This window comes from Ostrea edulis, chromosome 3 (genome assembly GCF_947568905.1).
Source record: "Ostrea edulis chromosome 3, xbOstEdul1.1, whole genome shotgun sequence".
NCBI lineage: Eukaryota > Metazoa > Mollusca > Bivalvia > Ostreida > Ostreidae > Ostrea > Ostrea edulis.
The window spans coordinates 1,886,821-1,909,011 of record NC_079166.1 but is presented as its reverse complement, the minus strand read 5'-3'; the positions used below and the strand labels follow the sequence as shown (position 1 = coordinate 1,909,011).

The 22,191-nt window shown below is 34.6% G+C and overlaps 1 protein-coding gene and 1 long non-coding RNA gene across 13 annotated transcripts in view; both read left to right on the top strand.

Moving 5' to 3' along the window:
* The window catches only part of LOC125673383 (syntaxin-binding protein 5-like), a 75,952-nt gene extending 62,803 nt beyond the window's left edge, over positions 1–13,149 (top strand). For 4 of the 12 annotated variants that reach the window (XM_056159700.1, XM_056159696.1, XM_056159699.1 and 1 more), the window contains 11 exons: positions 122–1,037; positions 3,218–3,241; positions 4,023–4,142; positions 4,590–4,712; positions 5,733–5,861; positions 6,279–6,382; positions 6,555–6,645; positions 7,004–7,208; positions 8,083–8,207; positions 10,064–10,185; positions 10,553–13,149. In XM_056159700.1, coding sequence (XP_056015675.1) covers positions 122–1,037; positions 3,218–3,241; positions 4,023–4,142; positions 4,590–4,712; positions 5,733–5,861; positions 6,279–6,382; positions 6,555–6,645; positions 7,004–7,208; positions 8,083–8,207; positions 10,064–10,185; positions 10,553–10,690 — 2,097 coding nt within the window. In that variant the 3' untranslated portion in view covers positions 10,691–13,149. The other 8 variants (XM_056159708.1, XM_056159707.1, XM_056159706.1 and 5 more) reach the window with 4 other exon arrangements.
* A 2,254-nt stretch (positions 13,150–15,403) lies between these two features.
* LOC130053117 (uncharacterized) lies at positions 15,404–17,603 on the top strand. The gene is made up of 2 exons (XR_008801603.1): positions 15,404–15,733; positions 16,331–17,603. It is a non-coding gene; the product is annotated as an uncharacterized LOC130053117 (long non-coding RNA).
* The last annotated feature ends 4,588 nt before the right edge of the window (positions 17,604–22,191 follow it).

Genomic DNA, 22,191 nt, shown 5'->3' with positions numbered 1-22,191 from the left:
AAGAAGAAAAAATTCTTAGAGACGAAAAAATAAAGAGCAAAGAAAATCCCTTTTTGTTGGCTCTCTGTGTTTATTTTTTGTTCTTTAGGTTATGTTTTTCTGTTTTGCTTCCTGTTTTCAGTCTAGTCCTCCATCAAGTCCTAATTTAATCGTAAAAACCCGGAAAAAACACTCGCATGAAAAGCTAGTCCCCATGCAAGCAATTCATGAGAGACTCTCTCAAGAAATTGACGATTCGGTGAATCCACAGGAAAAAAATAATAATGTCAGTGATGCCGTTGAAGTTGGAGTTCCTGCGGAGGAGTTGGACAATATTGTCAATAATTTAGAGGAAAATTATGTTGAGGAAGGCATGAGGAATCAGTTGCAGTGCTTTAGCAAATCTTCGTCAGGGATACATTTAGAACGAGCTGCATCTGTTCCAAGTCCTCCGACTGAAGTGCAAGAGGGAATCTCGAAAGCATTGTCTGAAGGAGCAATTTCAAAAAGTGTTCAGAAGAAACTTGCTGCCAAGACTGTATCTGACCCTTCGCAACATAACAGCATTCGCAATGAAAATGACAACAGTAAAATAAGTAGACCTCGCTCATCTTCTGATCCGGATGCCGATATTTCAAATTTGAAAAGTGTTGAACAAAGCACTGAAACCAATACTCGACACAATAAAAAGAGGCGCGTTTCTCTGACGACTCTGACATTCAAGAAAAACAAACACAAAAATAAAAATAAAGAAAAACATTCATGTGACTCGAGTGATGGTTGTGAGCAGACAGGAAAATCAGATGACGAATGCAAGTCCGTTCATCCCCGGGTACAGGACATTCTGAGTGACGAGCATTCCGACAGCGACATAGACGAACATCCTCCGCCCAAAAGCTTTCTCAGAAGAATGAGTGTCAAAGTGAAAAATATTGTCATGGGAAACGAGAAAGAAGAGAAGAAATTCAAAGTAGATATCATTGATTTATCAAGTGACCAGGGGAAGGTCTGCTATGAGAGAGCGACCGTGGATGAACTTCAGAATGCAATTTTACCTGGTATGTCACCCAGTAACATGATTAGTAGCAGATTGAAGTAAACAGCCAAATTTACCATGTCTTTTTCTTTCTTGCCTTGCAGGGTGAGGCTGCCTTCTTATCAAGCATGTTTAACAATCACCAGATCTGCCGATAAGTTCTTGCAAACCTCTGTGCATGTGTTGCAAAGGGAAAGAACTCTAGTACAACGTAAAAATAAAGATTTTTGCCGGATCTTATGTTCTTAAAAAATTGACTCGATTTCTTTCCCTGTTGTAATGAACACGTGCAAGTTTTCTAACTATTGTGAGTAGTGTTGCATGCTGCAGAACACTGATTTATTGATTTGCCTTATTTGTGTTAGTTTCTAGTTCTATTTTCAGTTTCAGACGCTTAGTTACACCTAACACTTTAGCTGGTGCAATGGTTGTTGTTGAAAATGCCTTGTACAAATAGCAGTGGACCTTAAATAGTCTTTGGTTCTGTAGTGAATATCAAATGAAACTTCTGTATGAGAGGACTGATTTCATCGTCCATAAATAGAGAAGGAATTTGTTAAACTATATGCAGTAAGTTATAGAATACAGTTGTGGAACTTAACAGATTTAAGGTCTACTGCTCTAGTTTTGTTTTTTCTTCAGTAGCGAATAGATCAAAGCTGCACTACCATTGTACTAACATGTAGACTAATTATGAGTGACACTTTGATTTCTAGATTAACGATGTTTGTATAAGCCCCACTTGTTCGAAGCCTAAGCGACCACCCCCTCCTGAACTGAGACGCAGCAAACCCAACCGTCGTCTGCAAAAAGCACAAAGTGTAGCTTCCATTGAGGAGGCCAACAATGGAGGAGGCTCGTTCAGTGGTGGAGGTGTGATAGATGTTCATGTCAACCTTTCATTACTCTTCTGTGATACTGGCAGGGGAGGGGAACCAGTGTATAGGTGGGAGGGAAGGGGAACCAGTTTACACGTGGGAGGGGAGGGGAACCAGTGTATAGGTGGGAGGGAAGGGGAACCAGTTTACACGTGGGAGGGGAGGGGAACCAGTGTACAGGTGGGAGGGAAGGGGAACCAGTTTACATATGGGAGGGGAACCAGTGTACAGGTGGGAGGGAAGGGGAACCAATGTATTGGTGGGAAATGATGCACCTATCAAATTTTCAAATTTATGAATATTATGAAATGTGGATATTTTCTTGAAAGTTGTGCCTCTATTAGGGGGGGGGGGGGGGGGGGTATCATTTCCTTAACATCATTTTCTAAGAGTATTGAAGATTGTTTCAAAATATGTAAAATTGTGGAGATGGATATAAATGTATGAAACAGTATCACAGAACAGTAAGATTAGCCGCTTGTAACTTCTATGATGTTCGAGTTTTGACATTAGTTTCGGGGCTTTGTGTTCCAGGGATGTTGTGTGAAGTCTGGTAGTTTTAGTAATATGGTTAGAAAATATTTTTGTATGCTACACATATTTTTTTAAACATTGAAAATGAAATATTTGATCTTGTTAATTGTGCTAATATATTCATTTATTCAGAGGAATTCGTTTACACATCTCAAAAACAGAAGGGTACATTTTAAATTATGACTGTTTTTTAAAATCACGATTAAATATATTGGGAAGCACCTCACGATAAGGATTTTGGGAGGCACCAGAAAGCTGATGCATTGCATGCTGGGAGAGATTTCAAATAATTTCATATTACACACATATTCATGGTTCAGTAATCTAAATTGAAGAATATAAAATTTTGACTATAGAAATAATGTTAAATGAAATGTTAAAATATTTGAAAGCACATAACTCTTCGAAGCATGACCTTTTGTCAACATTTGACCTTCAAAGCACACTGCTTGACTATGAACTATGATGCACAAAGGAACTCGACTGTTTTATATGAAGTTTTAATTCACTTTGAAAATTCAGTTTTCACTAGAATGATTTTAATGTAATTGCACATTTGTTTTTAATATAGAAAACTTAAATTTTTATTATTTAGTATTTCATCATTGATCTGAAGTTTATTGATGTAGAAGCAACCTATGAAGAAAATTTTATTGCCATCTTGCATTGTTTTGTATACCATTTATCATATTTCATCGTTTATCTTTAAGCATATTTAAAGATAACCTTATAGCAATAACCACTCTCTGAATGATGGATTAATATTTTGTACATATATTATTTACATTAGTTTTCCTTAAACCAGAGAACTGTGGTAAGTTTTATATGAAACAAGTGTTTTTCTATTCAAATTTTACAAGTGTTCATTGCACTATTAATAATATTCATATCAACTTATCTTCATTCTTATTTTTTTTTTTTAATATTTCCCTTTGAAAGTTTCCCCTTTTAAGTAAAGATTTTGCATGAAATTTATATCTTCTTTACTAAATTGCTTAACCTTTTTATTGACTTTAACTGAATGGAAAAAATGTGAAATGTTGCCTTTCTCTAATATTGTTTATTTACAAGTAATATATGTGACGAATTTAGCACAGTTTTGTTGGTGAATATCAAAAGAAAATCTTTCAGTTGCTGAACACAACAGCCTATGCATTTAGGAACTATTCCCAGAAGCTTACCCGTACAAGAACACGGATTACCGTGATCAAGATTGTAGGAATCATTACAGTGTATTTGCTATGCATTTCATTTGAATTCATTTTTCATTTTCTTAAGGTTTGCTGCAAGTTACCATATGATTGACTTTTTCGATATTGTGTTTTTGCAGTATGTTCAATATAGTTACGCATTGATTTTTAGTATCATTGCAATTTTCAAATCTTATCTAAATGATCAAAGTATTCTCCAGTTGGTGAATACTGCCATCACCATGCAATTTTTGAAGAAGAAAAATTCTTGAAATAACATGCACTTCTATTAAATTGATTGATAATTTTGAAGGAATAATGATGAAATTTGAATGAGATGAAGGTTTCCTGGACTTTAACATTGTTCGACTGGAACTCTTCTGCATACATGAATTTCACTTACAGATAGAAATGACACGTCGTCCTTCTCACGGTCAAGGAGCTCCAGTATGTCCAGTCTGGAAAATGTGTCCAGGGAAGCGATCCAGTCGCTAGTGTTCTCAGATTCCTACACCGGCAAAACAGGTATACTAGGGATCATCCGCGGGGATTTTTCTATGAAAAGCTTGCGTACTTAGGGCCCAGCCATATGGTAGATGGCCTATAGTAATCACACTGTCTGAGTGCTTGTCCTCACTCTGTCTGTTTGTCCATCAGCACTTTCTATATCACACTTTAAGTTTCTTTGGAAGATTTTTTTTAATTTATACACATTACTTCGATTAGCAGAGGAAGACCCTTTTCAATTTTCATCAGCTTTGTTATTAGAGTTATTGGACTTAGAATTTTAGAATACTTATCAGATAATACTAATTTTCTAGATTAAAGCACAAACTGACCCACTATTCATTCAACTTGAATCATGAGACAAGGGAATCTTTATATCATAACATACATAATCATGGTCTTCTGAATTAAGAAATGTTGTTTAAAGTTTTGTATGAGTAATCTTAATTGTTCTTTTTATAACAGATAACTTCACCTGTCCGTGTTTGTGGGTGGGAACCAGTTTAGGGTCAGTGATTGTAATAGTTCTGAATCTACCTCCCCCAGGACAGCAGCGATTGGATCAGCCGGTCATTGTGTCCCCCAGTGGTGAGTAGAATGTTTTGGATCAGCCGGTCATTGTGTCCCCCAGTGGTGAGTAGAATGTTTTGGATCAGCCGGTCATTGTGTCTGCTAGTGGTGAGTAGAATGTTTTGGATCAGCCGGTCATTGTGTCTGCTAGTGGTCAGTAGAATGTTATAGATCAGCTGATCATTGTGTCCCCTAGTGGTCAGAATGTTTTAGATCAGCTGGTCATTATGTCTGCTAGTGGTTAGTAGAATGTTTCAGATCAGCTGGTCACCGTGTGTCTTAGTAGTCAGTAGAATGTTGTTGCCATCATGGAATGGTCTACAATGTATTTGTATTTTTGATGCCCCTGAATGGGACTCATTTTTCTCTCATGCAGACATGATTTTTCTCCACTTTTAAGCGGAATTCCACTTTCTGGACATGAAAAACCCCACCTCTATATACCGATTCCGCTTCCAGAAATTCCTAGGTTGCTCAATGAATTTCACTGTTTACGAATCTTATTTTCCGGAATATCCTGTTTTGATGTTGATTTTACATAGTGGTCAGTATTTCCTCATTGTGTTCTTCTTGTTGATTGGTTGAATCATTAAGATATCACCCAATCAGCACAATGTACACTGATTGTAAACACGTGGGCCGTACAGAAATGTCCGTAAAAGTAGTACAAAGAGACGATACTAATGTTTAAGGCCTTTGACAATTAAGGTCCAGATTTGGAAGAAGCTTTTAGTCAAATGTTGGAAAATTTGCGTAGAACCTTTGCCTAAGACTAGGTTAGAGAACCAATATTTAATATTATTGGCATTTTTATAAAACTTCAAAATTGGTTCACAGAATTCATTTTCTGGAAAGCTTCAAGTCAAAATATCCATTTTCGGCCCCCTGGACCCCCTGATCTAGGGGTGCTGCCCCTAAATACCCCGCGGGGTAAAGTGTATGTTGCTAGGGAATGCTCTACTTTATATCTCCTTTGTTTGAATTGTTGAACATGAGATATTTTCATTCTGTTTGTTGAATCTTGTGTTTGAATTGCAGGTACAATGTTTAGGTTAAAAGGAGCAATACTCACCATGTCTTTCCTTGATTGTAATGGGGTGCTAATTCCTAGTGTGTCTGAGCAGTGGCGAGACAACATCGGCAAAGAGAAAGAGAAACAAACATATAGTAAGTTCTGTGTCATTGTTTATTGTGTCTTGAGCAGTGGCGAGACAACATCGGCAAAGAGAAAGAGAAACAAACATATAGTAAGTTCTGTGTCATTGTTTATTGTGTCTGAGCAGTGGCGAGACAACATCGGCAAAGAGAAAGAGAAACAAGCGTATAGTAAGTTCTGTGTCATTGTTTCCTTGTTAGGAGTCACTAATTAATTCAATCTACCGTTAATGTAGACTGTGGTGTAATCATTTCATCTCGTTGTTTTGTACACTATCAGTATTACACAATATCAGAGCTATATGATAATTTATGTTGTGTACCAGTAAAAAGTTAGATATCCCTGATACACATGTATGGTCAGGGGGCATAATTCAGATCTGTATAATGGGAGGGACACACATGCTGATTAATTCGTCTTTTTTCCAGGGCAAAACACTGTGTCTCAAAAACCAAAAATCTCACCAACATCCTCGACAGACTGCAATGGCGACAAACAATATGTTGTGATATGCTCAGAAAAGCAAGCGAGAGTACGTATTTGTTCATTAATTTCAGTAGACAGTGAAAGCGACACTCTGTTTGATGAACGAGTTGTGTAAACTTTGAACTGGTAAATGAATTTGTTCACAGATCAACCAAAATATTGTGTATGCCAAGTATTATCATAATTCCATCCTCTGGACTATTTGTGTTTCGTTGTAGGTGATATCCCTTCCCTCCCAGCAGTGTCCGTACAAGACTAGGATAACGGAGTCGTCGTTCGTCGTGCGGGCGGACGTCGTATCTCTAAGAGGTAGGTACTCGATATCAAACAGTAAAGGAGGATGCAGAATTTTCAATTTTTACCAAAATTGATCAGATCATGTGCATGTAGACAGAGAAATACATAGATTGATGAGAACTAAGACTTTGTGTACAGTTGATTGATGAGAACTAAGACTTTGTGTACAGTTGATTGATGAGAACTAAGACTTTGTGTACAATTGATTGATGAGAACTAAGACTTTGTGTACAATTGATTGATGAGAACTAAGACTTTGTACAATTGATTGATAAGATCTAAAGCTTTGTGTACAATAGATTGATAAGATCTAAAGCTTTGTGTACATTACATGTACTGATGATAAATAGCTGTTGATGTTTGATTACAGATTCAGCCTGTCTGACATGCTATGTGGCTAACGGCCGGATCATGGCGTTCAGCTTACCCAGTCTCAAGCCTCTTCTGGACATTGATTTCCTACCGCTGAATGATGTCAGGATTGCGCGGACCTTTTGTTTTAGCAGCAATGGACATGCTAGTTATCTGTGTTCTGCTACGGAAATTCAAAAAATTACATTTTCTGCTGATTTGAGGTTAGGTTTTACCAGAGAGTTTCAATTTGTACAATTTGTGTAATAAATTTAGCTCTTAAAGGGAAGGGGGGGGGGGGGGGTGTTAAAATTAGCTAATTCTTATATTTCTGGATAAGTGCCACCTATGAGTTGAGTCTTGAAAACAAGTGTACCTGTGTACCTGTCTCAGCTGTCTGCTATCTTCCAATGAGATATCAGAGGACCAATCTAACCTGATTCAGTCTCACAGACATTGCTGTTCATCATTAAGCTCTCATATAGATCATTAAGATGACAGATATATATCCGTAAAACCCACCAGATCCATCCTTATAGAAAGCGGGCTCAAAGAAAACCCTTTGTCTGCATAAACATACATGATCTCCATTTTATCAAGTTTGTGATTGATTGCACATATAGAATGGCTGGTAACAAGAAAAATAGTATTGATACACCTTGTCAATGTCGCCAAAGTAATGTCATATTTCATGTGTAAATTCCAGAATCCACAATCTTCGCTATATTTGATACATTTGATTATGATTTTCTGGTGATAATCTGAATGAGATGCTAGGAGCATTGTTTAAACCTTGTAATCCAACAGCATTGTTCTATAAGTTTGATTGTTATTTTCCAGTGATAATCTGAATGAGATGCTAGGAGCATTGTTTAAACCTTGTAATCCAACAGCATTGTTCTATAAGTTTGATTGTTATTTTCCAGTGATAATCTGAATGAGATGCTAGGAGAATTGTTTAAACCTTGTGATACACCAGCATTGTTCTATAAGTTTGATTGTTATTTTCCAGTGATAATCTGAATGAGATGCTAGGAGAATTGTTTAAACCTTGTAATCCACCAGCATTGTTCTATAAGTTTGATTGTTATTTTCCAGTGATAATCTGAATGAGATGCTAGGAGAATTGTTTAAACCTTGTGATACACCAGACGCTCCTAAGCAAGGCTTCTTTAAGAACTGGTTTGGATCAGGACAAACTACGCTGGACCGAGAGGAGTTGTGTAAGTCCTAGTATGGTGCCATGTATAGTAAACAAGAGCTGCTTGTACAGTACTCACAATGTTGTTCTTGACATGAGACACGATATGACAGGGCGTAACGTTAGGATAAAATCTTATAAATCATTTTCACTACACACACAAAATTATGATTTTAATGTAATCATTTATGACTTAAGACAATTCATTGTTTGTACATTCTTTGATTATATACTTGTATACAGGTATTGTATGGAATACATGCACAAATCAGGGAAGTTTTGAACCTGAACATCTATTATGTTACGAGAATAAAGTTACCACAATGAATTGGTTGAGAGCCACCTAACGTAGATTTTGTACCTGCACTGTATGTAGTGGGGGCCACCTAACGTAGATTTTGTACCTACACTGAATCTAGTGGGGGCCACCTAATGTAGATTTTATACCTACACTGTATGTAGTGGGGGCCACCTAACGTAGATTTTGTACCTACACTGAATCTAGTGGGAAGTCACCTAACATAGATTTTATACCTACACTCTATCTAGTGGGGGCCACCTAACAGATTTTGTACCTACACTGTATGTAGTGGGGGCCACCTAACATAGATTTTGTACCTACACTGTATGTAGTGGGGGCCACCTAACATAGATTTTGTACCTACACTGTATTAGTGGGGGCCGCCTAACCTAGATTTTGTACCTACACCATATTTAGCACATTCCAATATATCATTTTCAATCTTTACGGAATCACACTCACTATCCGAATTTATCGTCTGTGTTCCCTTCGTCAGGGGTTCGACGTTGTCTGGCTGTCCTTATGCTAAGTCTCCAGTGATCACGATCGTGGGGATTGACTGTGTCCATTTGCCACTGCTTACGGTCTTGCCTGATGGTTTCTTTCCATGTCTTCTGAGGGTGCCCAGCTTTCTAATATACTAATCAATTCATCTCCAATACACAAGAGCAGGCACACAAATCATAACATGAAATTTGAAGTAATTATTTATTTATAGGTGCGTGATTTCAGAACTTGTGGATTATGGATCGCAGTCAATCTTAAGTTTTATTTCCTATTCATATCAGAAGTTACAAATCAGGAGATGAAAATCGTCAAATACATGTACATATTACTTACTGGTTAATACATGTACATATTACATACTGGTTTTATTTAATACATGTACATATTACATACTGGTTCTATTTAATACATGTACATATTACGTACTGGTTTTATTTAATACATGTACATATTACATACTGGTTCTATTTAATACATGTACATATTACGTACTGGTTAATACATGTACATATTACATACTGGTTTTATTTAGGAAAACTTTACTTGGGACTGAGCAAAGAAATCGTGATTTGTTGGAACAATTAAGGAGGTACTTTACATCGTCATAATGGCTGATATTAAAAACATGGAGGAAAAAATCAATATCAGCAATATTTGACTTTTCCTTTTCAATTTAAATACCTCGACGAGTAGCTCAGTAGGTTAGCATACCGATTGGTGAACTGTAGGTCACTGGTTCGAGTCCAGCAGGGGTTTTAGATTTTTTCCAGACTATCTTCTACTAAAACTGTATTTTTTGACAAAATAAAGTAAATTTGAAAATTTTCAACTTCAAAATACTGTTGTACATATCCTCCAATTGTCATCCATATCAAATTTCTCTGGTGTAATATACCTCCTTAAAGGCATAGCTATTTCATTTTTTGCATTCACTTGCACATACATGTATTTGACTAATTTCTTGATGTGTTTGATATTTATTTGAAAATTGTAATATTGCAAATGTAATTTTGATATGTTTTATCGTGAAGCTTTAGATTGCTTTTGTAAACCAATGCCCTGTGTTACAGTTGGTGAGTCCAGTGGCAAGGGGCCTCGAGGTCTAGCTACCAGGCTGCAGGGGAAGGGGAGCATGCAGTACGTTCAGAATCAGGCTTCAAGTGGCACTTCAGCGGTAGCAATAGCTCATAAGGTCAGTGCATTGTAGGTACACCTGTACCTCATTTGTAGGTACATTCTGTACCTCATTTGTAGGTACATTCTGCACCTCATTTGTAGGTACACCTGTACCTCATTTGTAGGTACACCTGTACCTCATTTGTAGGTACATGTTTTAGAGATCAGGTACAGGTGCTCTTCGTTGTCAAATTCAATATAAACATTTGACCAAAGTGTGATGAAAATTATATGTTATTTTAACCTTCTGTAGAAACTGTTGGGTCAAGTGATAAGGAGTTGGAGAAGAGACTGTATTTGATGTTACTGTGTATAAGACACGTGTAGATTACATTGTCATTTCACAAGTTTGTTTATTTTTTATCACAATTTGATTTTTGTAGAACTTCATTGAAAGAGGTGAAAAGCTCGGAGAACTCGGAGAGCGATCAGAGATGATGCGAGATCATGCTGAAAACTTTGCCTCTGACTCCAGAGCACTGATGTTAAAATACAAAAACAAAAAATGGTATCAGTGGTAACAGCTACAGAAGTAGGCGTTTCTCACAACAGCCAATGAGGGTGTTAAACACAACAGCCAAATTGTGTTCTTCACTGGAATAAGCATGAAACCCATCATGTCCATTCATGGAAGTGACAAAATACTGTGACAGATCATCATCTATTTGGATAGAGACTGAAAATGGATAAATAGAGGTGGAGTGGGGAGGTGGAGATTTTTCCACTGTGAGTGGAATTGATCATGGAGTGTCAGAGGTGTTTAGTATCAAAGAGGGATGAGCGTAGAGGATTAAATTACGTGGCCACATTCATGCTGCTCGTTGTCAGTGGTGGCGCTTTCAAAATATTCCATGTAGAGATTTACTGTTCTAGCTGTCCATCTTATCTTAGTTTTCAAATTATTTGTTTTCAATGGTCAAAATTTATCCACGAGGACTTGTACTCAATGGAGGGTCAAGAAGAATCATTCGTAGTGTTTTAGTTTATCTTTTACACAGCTGTCATGTGCAATATTTGTTTTTGTTGAGATATTGTCTATAAATATATTGTATTCTATTTTCAAAGTGATATTATCATTTTCGCTCTTTGAGGAAGTATTTTTTATTTGTATTTCTACGACGTAAATGCAACGGATAGTGTCCAAGACAATATTGAAATATTTATAACCACAATAGTTTATTACATTAGATGGTGGTAATTGGTAAAACTCTAGTTTTTCATTAGTTGAAGTTTTTATCCTATGCGAAGCATATTAACTAGTAAATGTTTAATGTATTTAACGATCGTTGTTAAGAGTCTCACGTATTCCAGCTCTTTATGTCCTGAAGAAGAAATTATTTTCGTATCTTTCCTTATGGATACAGAAACCATGAATTGTGTTACTTTGAATTAGAAAGTGAAATTAATCTAGGTGTAATTTTTGAAACGGTGTGGTTAATAGTCAGTGGAGTCAAAGTTCAGGAGAATTGTAAGTGTGCCTAAGTGGGGGAAAAACAGGGAGTTTGAATACCTATTTCATAAATTATTTCATTATTTCGATATGATTTATGGCGTGATTGTACATATATAATTAAATGAACACATGTACATAATAAGCATATTTATATGTAGCATAAACACTTGGTAAACATGTAAATATCTATACATGTACATGTATTTTTTCATTTGTAAATAGTGTATGCCTCTGGTCCCAAGGAAATAAATTAGGCTTTCCCAGCTGTCCAGCCCTGTTTTTATGTGGGTTACATCCCATGGTTTATTTTGGTTTCTCTGTGTTGTTCGCGAGATCCATGTTTATGTATGTGTATATCTTAAAATGTTAGAATTTTGGTTTAATTTCTAGTTTACAATTGTGTAAATATCATGCTCAGAATCAAGATGAAAATAAATACAAAAATAGACCGGCTAGAATTTATCATAATTAAATTCTATTTTCTTCCCTTCCTTGTAAGATAATCACTCTGGATCATCGATAGGTGCAGATAGCAATTCACTCGCTCTCATTCAGCTGAACTCTTTGTTATTTATGCGCAAAAAACATGTAAACTATGTAGATTTCAGTGTCAAAATATTTATATATACATCTATTTATTTCTGAATTTACTGGTTATGGGGTATTATTTTGCTCTGTAGAATTAAGTTTCTGAACTCGATATTCATCAGGGTTGCTGTATACGGTTAAGAATAATCAACTGAGAAGTTAATTGTGTACAGGCAAACACCCTGGATGATAAATAATTCATATCGCAGGCTCTTGAAAGTTTTTTATTTCATTAAATGTTTTGGTTTACATTTCTGAATCATTCAAAAGAAACAAATACATCATGTGTATTGATACCCATTAAACTATTGCTCATTGTGCTCTGACTAATGTTTTTCATTTTAGATGCATTCCAAACTATTTTTGTTCATGCATTGTTTCACATGATCTCACAGTTTTCATTCTTTATCAGAACAAATACTTTGTTGTTATCTTTTTTCCACTGTGTTCTTTTTTTTTTTTTTTTTTTTTACTTTGTTGGCATTACCTGTAGTTTTGAGAGAGAAAGGGAGAGAGAAAGGGAGAGAGATTGGGAGTCCATTTGCTCGTAAATCTAAAGATTTATATCCAAATCATCATTTCAAGATGGAATCCAGCATTGTTTTTGTCATAATTCATGTTGGGTATCTTTTCATTCCTTGAAGACACAAAGGTACATTTATTGAAAATTCTGTGTAATGTTCAATAACTTTATAATCATAACTTTGATTTTATGAGAAACAGTCTTATTACAAAATGCATGAACCAAAGCATGCAGCACCTGTCATAGATAATGTAACAAAGTTCTGTGGAATTGGAAAATTGTATAAATTTGACCTTGACACCACAATTCAAGGTTATGTGGTATGGCTGTGTCCTTGTTAAGTATCAGTTGTGATATTGTTGAAAATTAGTACGACGCTGTCAAGTATGTAGAAAATAAACTCTAATATAATTGCATTGTAATGCTCTTGTTTTATGTATTCGCACCTGTTAATCCAGGTAAATGTATCATTGTGGATAGTGGGTGGGCTCAAGAGTTCAGGCAGTGGTACCCTGAATGAATTTTGGCATACCAATGGCTTTGACTTTACCAATTTTATCATTAGTAAACCAAGGAGGAATCCTGGAGTTTTTGAAGGGGGGGGGGGGGTAGACTAACTTACCATTAATTTTGGTTCTCAAAAATGCATTATTTTCACCTTAGCAAAATTTTCTGATGGGGGGGGGGGGGGGGGGGGGGCATTGAAGCCCCCCTTTGGATCTGACACTGAAATGTATCATTGTCGATAAAGGGTGCATTCTGAGTTCAGTTATTGGTACCACCATGGAATCTTAACAATGGTACCATTGGTGGCCAATAAACCCTGAACGGATTTTGGCATTGATTTTACCTATGCATGTAGTAGATCAATATTTGTAAGACTAACAATAGAATTAAAATTCTAACAACAGGCAACTTAGTATTGCTGCATTCATCATACACCAACAACTTGAAACGGTATATTTTTCTTTGATAACAGCCATTGAGACAAAGCTTGGTATATTCTATAACAATTCAGAGTTAGTATGAGGTCACTGTTTCACAATACTCTGTTGATGACGTCAGATTGCGTTTTCACCCAACCAGGACAACCTATTTGTGCAAGACTCTCACACGTTGATGTGTATTCTGAAGTATGGTAACTCGCCCACAACCAACTTTGAATTGTTGAAAAGTTCCTATGGATACATTCTTCATTGTATACCAGACATAATAGTAAGGATGTTTTGAGTCAGATTCTGTTGTCTCTAAAATTCTTCATTCTGTGTTATTCGCCACACTGCCAGGGAAAATTAATCAGGGATATACTGATATAAGACATGAAAATGCATTTACTTTAAGAAATAGATTTAATTCAACTGTTTTCATCAAATCATTGTTGGTTTTTCCTCCTAAATACTGAATGCAATTCAATCAAAGTTGGTAGACATCGTCCATGGATGAAGGGGATTCGGTTTCTCAAATGAAGGGTCATGCCCCTTCAAAGGGGACATAATCACGAAAATGCAAAAAGAAGAACCACTTGGCCAGAAAAGTTCAAATTTACATGAAAGGGGGTAGGGTATGGCCACAATGGGGAATCAAATTGTTATATGCTGATATATGGGGGAAATCTTTTGAAAATATCTCTTGAACCATTTAAGCTAGGCTTTTTTTATTTTGTATATACATTTTTACGGAAATACCTTTCATGTGGTGCAAAGATTTGTGACCTTGACCTGGAAATTTGACCAACTTTTAATAAAAATCTGACACAATATGTTCTGAACTATTTAAGGTAGATTTTTCACATCTTATATATTTTATGGCGAGGCGTTTCATTTCATATGATCTTTGACCTTGTGACCTTGAACTCGGAGTTTTATTTACTTCTAAGAAAACATAACCTATTAGATATATCATTTAAGGTAGCGCTTTCATATTTTGTATATAGGTTTTTTATGGCAAGACCTAATTATTTTGTGACTTTGACCTAAAAGTTTGACCTTCTTTTGATGAAATCTTACCTATTTAATATGCCCTGAACTATTTAAGATAAAGCTCTCATATTCTGTATGTACATGTATATATTTCTTATGGCAAAGTATTCATCACTCAAAGTCAATAAAAGCGTGCAATCGATGTCGCCGGCACTTTATTAGAAAATAAGCTATACCAAATCATATATTTTGTGTGCTATACATTCATGGACCCATAGCCTCCCTAGGCATGGTATTCTTTTTATTTCCCCTTTACTTATAAACTTGGTAGGAAGCGTAGATACCCTAATTTTGTAACGTACGTGACTGTCGCCGACTCAATTTTTTAAATTGAACAAGCAAATATAAAAATCTGAGAGCGTGTTTTTAAATTTTCTTTGCGTTAATATCATTTGTATTTCCTAAATTTTCATTCAATAAAAGTTTAACAACTTTTGCGTATGATTTTAAGCAGTGGTGTATATATTACTCCATGTCGCCAGATTATATTATGTGATCATAGGGTCAATTAAACACCCAATGTATGGACAAAGATTTCGTATTATCATTATGTTTTTGATCTATTTTGGCGCTAAAATATTCAAAAACTGTGTGAAAATATTCATCAAGCGATATTTGGATGTGGCATTGAGAAGAAGTCATCATATTCTCAAAATTTTGAATTCTGATTTTAGAAATATAACATACGATACACTAATTTTTTTTATGAAAACGTATTTGCAGAGCAAATGTTACCCCTTTTATGAAAATCTCGTAGTGTACAGAGAATGAAAATATAAACATTTCTTTTGCAGGAGTCATTGGTTGGTCTGAAATTTGACAAACGTGTCAAGATGTAACATTCGTGATGTAACATTCGTTACCGAGAAATTAATTAAAGGGAATGATAGAACAATTTCCAGCGTATTTTTGCTCTCTCTCTGCATGATGTGGTATACGACATGAACGTCTACTATGAACATTTGAGTTTGAAAGTCAATACGTGTTAAACTTTGAGAATTAGGATTAATTTTCTCTTACGGTAAGTACTGTTACAACAACTGCAATGTTTGATATACAATATTGATTAAGCAGATGAAATGTTTTGGTCTGAATTTGTTCTTCTGATATCAAAGAATGTATATCGTATTCCAAATATCTCGAAATTCTTCTGGTGTAAGAATTACATTGAGTAGAATGCTGGTAACATACGTTACTCAAAGTAACGTATGCTACTTAATGAAATGCTTGATTAGACATCAAATATTGAACTACATATTGACAAAATATCATCATTAATGATATGTTTGTTGAATATCAACTATGTTATGAAGAAACAAATGTGTTATTGTTCCCGTATTCACTAGCATATACAGATATCCTCTGCAAGAAATACAGGCCATGTTTTCCTCTGCTCCTGTCCTATTTATGATACATGTAACTATGGAACTCTACATTTATCAATTTGCTAGAATTCAGCATCTTTTCATAATATATCTTAGAAATGAAGGGACTAATCTCTGATGATTGTTCTATGCAATCTTATAGAGAAATCATTCAAAAATATTTTATCTGAGTGTAACATATGTTACCACAAATTCCGTTACTTGTTTTTAATTTTTTATTTATTTTTTTTCAGAAATGGCGCTTGTGAGAGTAGAAGTACATAATAACTACCATGAAAAAAAATGTGTTAAAACATAAGAACAACCATGAAAAAATGTTTTAGAAATAATATTATATGCTCCCCTTGTGGCAATACTGAAAAGGTAGAATGTCTGTATAGACAGTGAAAATAAAGGTTTAACTACCGGTCAAAGGCTACCATAATGATACATGTAAGTTTTGTCTCTCAAAATACGTATAAGCAACTGGTCATTTGAGTAATTTTGTATGACCTTTGACCTTGTGACTTGGAATCCAATAGGGGTCATCTATTCATAAGGGGCACCAGTGTTTCAAGTTTGATGTCTATCAAGGAAAGATTTCTCAACGGACAATAGCGTATGTCCAGAGTAGTTTAACCGTTGTCCTTTTGACCTCAAAATTAATAGGGGACATCTATGTCTTAAGGTTCACGTTAAATATTCATTCATAACACCGCGTGGTGGATTATACTGACAGTTTCTATGGAAAGGTATTCCAAAATAAGCAACAAAAACATAAGATTCGGTATACATTTAATCAAAATGTTGGGAAATTAAACATTTTCTTTATATTATTATTGTAAACAGATTGTTAGAAATGGGTAAATATGATTCTTTCCATTTTTTGAATAGAAATGATGTGTTTATAGTAATGAAAGGAAAAATAAGAAACATACGTTACTTTCATTGTTTATTATAACAAAGAGCAATCCAGGTTTCAAAATATGTGTCTGTTATTTCTATAAGAATCATGGGCATTTATATAGCGAAACATCAATCTATCACTTTTGTTTTAATCGCACATTTATTTCAAATTAATAAATTCAGAAGAAAAGACACATTTGGTAAAAATTTTTGCTTGTCTACGTTATATTTCTATTAAAATTGGTATTTCCATTGAATTAAGTGATGTCGTTATGATTTTGCAACATCAATCGTAAAGAATAACTGATGGTGACATCGTTTTGGCATAATATTTTCATGGATGTACTGTTGTGCAAGTGTTGAAACATACGTTACATAATTATAGCGCTACTTCATTTACATACAAAAAAGCTATCGTTCTATATTTATTGCTAGTCTTTTGTTTTCATGTTTCATACATATTGAACTGTTCGAGAATATTTGTTAATCAATTTTATTTTTTGCCATTTCAAAGATATTGAAAGTGATATCTAGTCGTTTATTTTGCGCTCTTAAAATCTTATTGCTGACTTTTACAGCAGATAATTTCTTGTTGTGTTGATTAAATATTTTCTTTGAAAACCTGTATTTATTGTCTTTCGCAAATTAGAAAAATATATGCTCAGTCAATTCCAATACAAGTTATGGAATAATACATGGAAAATTAATGTTTATCTTACATATTATCATGTCAAGGACTCAGTAACGAAGGTTACATGTGAGAAAAATCTCGAAAAATATACCATACTTTGACCGACTGTAAAAAAAAATCTGTCATACTTAACTTGAAACAATTTGAGGTGAGTGTTCAACAGATATTTACCATTAATAAACGCATGTTACCATATATATTTTGAATGGTCGATAAACTATGATTTTGAAACCCTCAATTGCACGCTTTTATTGACTTTGGGTGTATATCATACCATGATCAATGACCTTTGTCTTATCCAGAACAGCAAGAGCATGTCGGTCATATTGTTGTTGGGACATCTCTGTGTTATGTGAATTCATTTTCAGTTATGTTGTGATCCTTTGGGGTTAGGTTGGGGCCACAATATGGGGTCAAAAATTTTCATGGGAATAAAGATTGATAAAAAAAAAATCTTTTGAAAATCACAACAGCTTTTCAAAAGATTTGAGAGTAATTTGGTCCATGGGCCTGTTGTTTGCCGATACGACTTAAAAACTATAAATGTATGTTAAGGAGATGCCAAAGGGGATGTACAAAAATTTGTGAATTTTGCAACTCCAGGGTTCTGACTAACGGGCGGGTCCTAAACAACCGTATAGTGTTCCTGTATCATATCAAGAACACAATCTTATACTGCTGCTGTATGATTTCATAGGCCTTGGGGCTAGTGATACTCTTAATTCAGGTGACCAACAAAAATCTTGTGATGTCACATGAGGGTGAAATTACTTTCATTTTAATTATTACCACGTTTGGGAGCGATTATATTTGTCATAATCGCAACCACTCCAACTCTTTTGCATATTCCTGTTTCTCCTTCGAATAAAGTATTTTTACAATTTCATACATGTATGTATACATTGAGTTGAATATTTCTTTACTTGGGTCGTGCAATGCTCTTATTCATATGATGATAAAGTTAAAGCCCAGAGAAGATTCAACTACAAGGGAAGAGAGACGAAGGAAAAGACAAAGTAAATTCTTTTTAGGGATTGAGTTTCGTGTGCCTAAGAAACAATTATCCCATCTCTCTCTCTCTCTCTCTCTCTCTCTCTCTCTCTCTCTCTCTCTCTCTCTCCAATCCATTTCCATTTACATTATGTATGTAACATTTAAGTAGCCGTTAAAAAATGACACCCTTACTGATCAAAATTTAACGGTGATCACTTTTTAACGACCGTTTTTTTTTTAAATCAAAATTTAATTTTAAAGCAAGTTCAACTTTTAACGTTAGAAAATGACCCCTGGGTCGTTTTTCAACGAGGTTACTATATAATGGTTCACCAGCGTGAAGCGTAACAAATCATACCCTCCTGTGTATTTTGACGGCAAGAAATAAGAGTTGTCGTTCTTTCCCTTTGATTATCGATTGGTTGACTTCTAAATGTCATTGTTATTTTAAAACCAAACGTACAGGAGAGTTATTCTAAATAAAGTTTTGTCTGGCGAATCTCTGACTGTTGGGCGTATATATAGGAGTGGTCCTCCCCAGCATACATCATCCAGACAAATCAAGATTTTGTGATTACGTACCCTCCACAAAACTTGTATCCGTACGTAATCACAAAACCTTGACTTGTCAGGATGAGTATACGCATGACAAACTATTTGCACAGCTTACGACCATATTGTGCCTGGGTCGGTGTCAGGGCTCCAGGACTTGTAATATCCGTTTATGGTCCTGGTAAATTTTGTAGAGAGATACAATAAGCAAAGTAATTGTAAAATCCATTACCCTGGGTCATGGCTATATCAATCGTAAGTTTACATTTTAATTTTTAATGATTTTTTTCTATGGTCCTGAACACAGGGATTTGACACAATCTGATATACTATATGCACAAGTTTGCCCAGATTGTGTCAAAGCCCTGTACTCCTGAACAATTGGCAAACTAGAGAAAATGTTATCTATCTAGAGCCGAAGTACGAAATACTGTGAACTTGATGGACAAGGAATCCAAGCTCCTGGGTTAAACTTAACTTAAATTGAAAAAAAATCGGATATGGGATGAAGGGCCAAAGGTATGGAGCGCTTTGGATATTTGTGGAAGCATTAATTATTCTGCTGGGTTGATAATTGATGAGCCCTACAATTTATTTCAAGAGAGCAATTCAATTAATGTGCGCATCAATTCAAATATTGTGTTCAATAATTGAATTATTGCTCTCTTAAATTGAATTAATGATATCAATCATTCAGTTGATACTGCACAATAATTCTTTCAGAGAGAGAGAGAGAGAGAGAGAGAGAGAGAGAGAGAGAGAGAGAGAGAGAGAGAGAGCATCTAATTAGAGTTATCTTTAATTCAATATATCCACTATTGATTTCTTTAATTGAATTGTTGCTCATTTTCTATGGAGCGCCAAATTAACATTAACTCAAATAATTGAAGATATACAGATGTACTATAACTACAGATGTACTATAACTACAGATGTACTATAACTACAGATGTACTATAACTACAGATGTACTATAACTACAGATGTATTATAACTACAGATGTACTATAACTACAGATGTACTATAACTACAGATGTACTATAACTACAGATGTACTATAACTACAGATGTACTATAACTACAGATGTACTATAACTACAGATGTACTATAACTACAGATGTACTATAACTACAGATGTACTATAACTACAGATGTACTATAACTACAGATGTACTATAACTACAGATGTACTATAACTACAGATGTACTATAACTACAGATGTACTATAACTACAGATATACTATAACTACAGATGTACTATAACTACAGATGTATTATAACTACAGATGTACTATAACTACAGATGTACTATAACTACAGATGTACTATAACTACAGATGTACTATAACTACAGATGTAATATAACTACAGATGTACTATAACTACAGATGTACTATAACTACAGATGTACTATAACTACAGATGTATTATAACTACAGATGTACTATAACTACAGATGTACTATAACTACAGATGTACTATAACTACAGATGTACTATAACTACAGATGTACTATAACTACAGATGTACTATAACTACAGATGTACTATAACTACAGATGTACTATAACTACAGATGTACTATAACTACAGATGTACTATAACTACAGATGTACTATAACTACAGATGTACTATAACTACAGATCTATCAGATGTACTATAACTACAGATGTACTATAACTACAGATGTATTATAACTACAGATGTACTATAACTACAGATGTACTATAACTACAGATGTACTATAACTACAGATGTACTATAACTACAGATGTAATATAACTACAGATGTACTATAACTACAGATGTACTATAACTACAGATGTACTATAACTACAGATGTATTATAACTACAGATGTACTATAACTACAGATGTACTATAACTACAGATGTACTATAACTACAGATGTACTATAACTACAGATGTACTATAACTACAGATGTACTATAACTACAGATGTACTATAACTACAGATGTACTATAACTACAGATGTACTATAACTACAGATGTACTATAACTACAGATGTACTATAACTACAGATGTACTATAACTACAGATGTACTATAACTACAGATGTACTATAACTACAGATGTACTATAACTACAGATGTACTATAACTACAGATGTATTATAACTACAGATGTACTATAACTACAGATGTACTATAACTACAGATGTACTATAACTACAGATGTACTATAACTTCAGATGTACTATAACTACAGATGTACTATAACTACAGATGTACTATAACTACAGATGTACTATAACTACAGATGTACTATAACTACAGATGTACTATAACTACAGATCTATCAGATGTACTATAACTACAGATGTACTATAACTACAGATGTACTATAACTACAGATGTACTATAACTACAGATGTACTATAACTACAGATGTACTATAACTACAGATGTACTATAACTACAGATGTACTATAACTACAGATGTACTATAACTACAGATCTATCAGATGTACTATAACTACAGATCTATCAGATGTACTATAACTACAGATGTATTATAACTACAGATGTACTATAACTACAGATGTACTATAACTACAGATGTACTATAACTATAGATGTACTATAACTACAGATGTACTATAACTACAGATGTACTATAACTACAGATGTACTATAACTACAGATGTACTATAACTACAGATGTACTATAACTACAGATATACTATAACTACAGATGTATTATAACTACAGATGTACTATAACTACAGATGTACTATAACTACAGATGTACTATAACTACAGATGTACTATAACTACAGATGTACTATAACTACAGATGTACTATAACTACAGATGTAATATAACTACAGATCTATTAGATGTACTATAACTACAGATGTACTATAACTACAGATGTACTATAACTACAGATGTACTATAACTACAGATCTATCAGATGTACTATAACTACAGATGTACTATAACTAC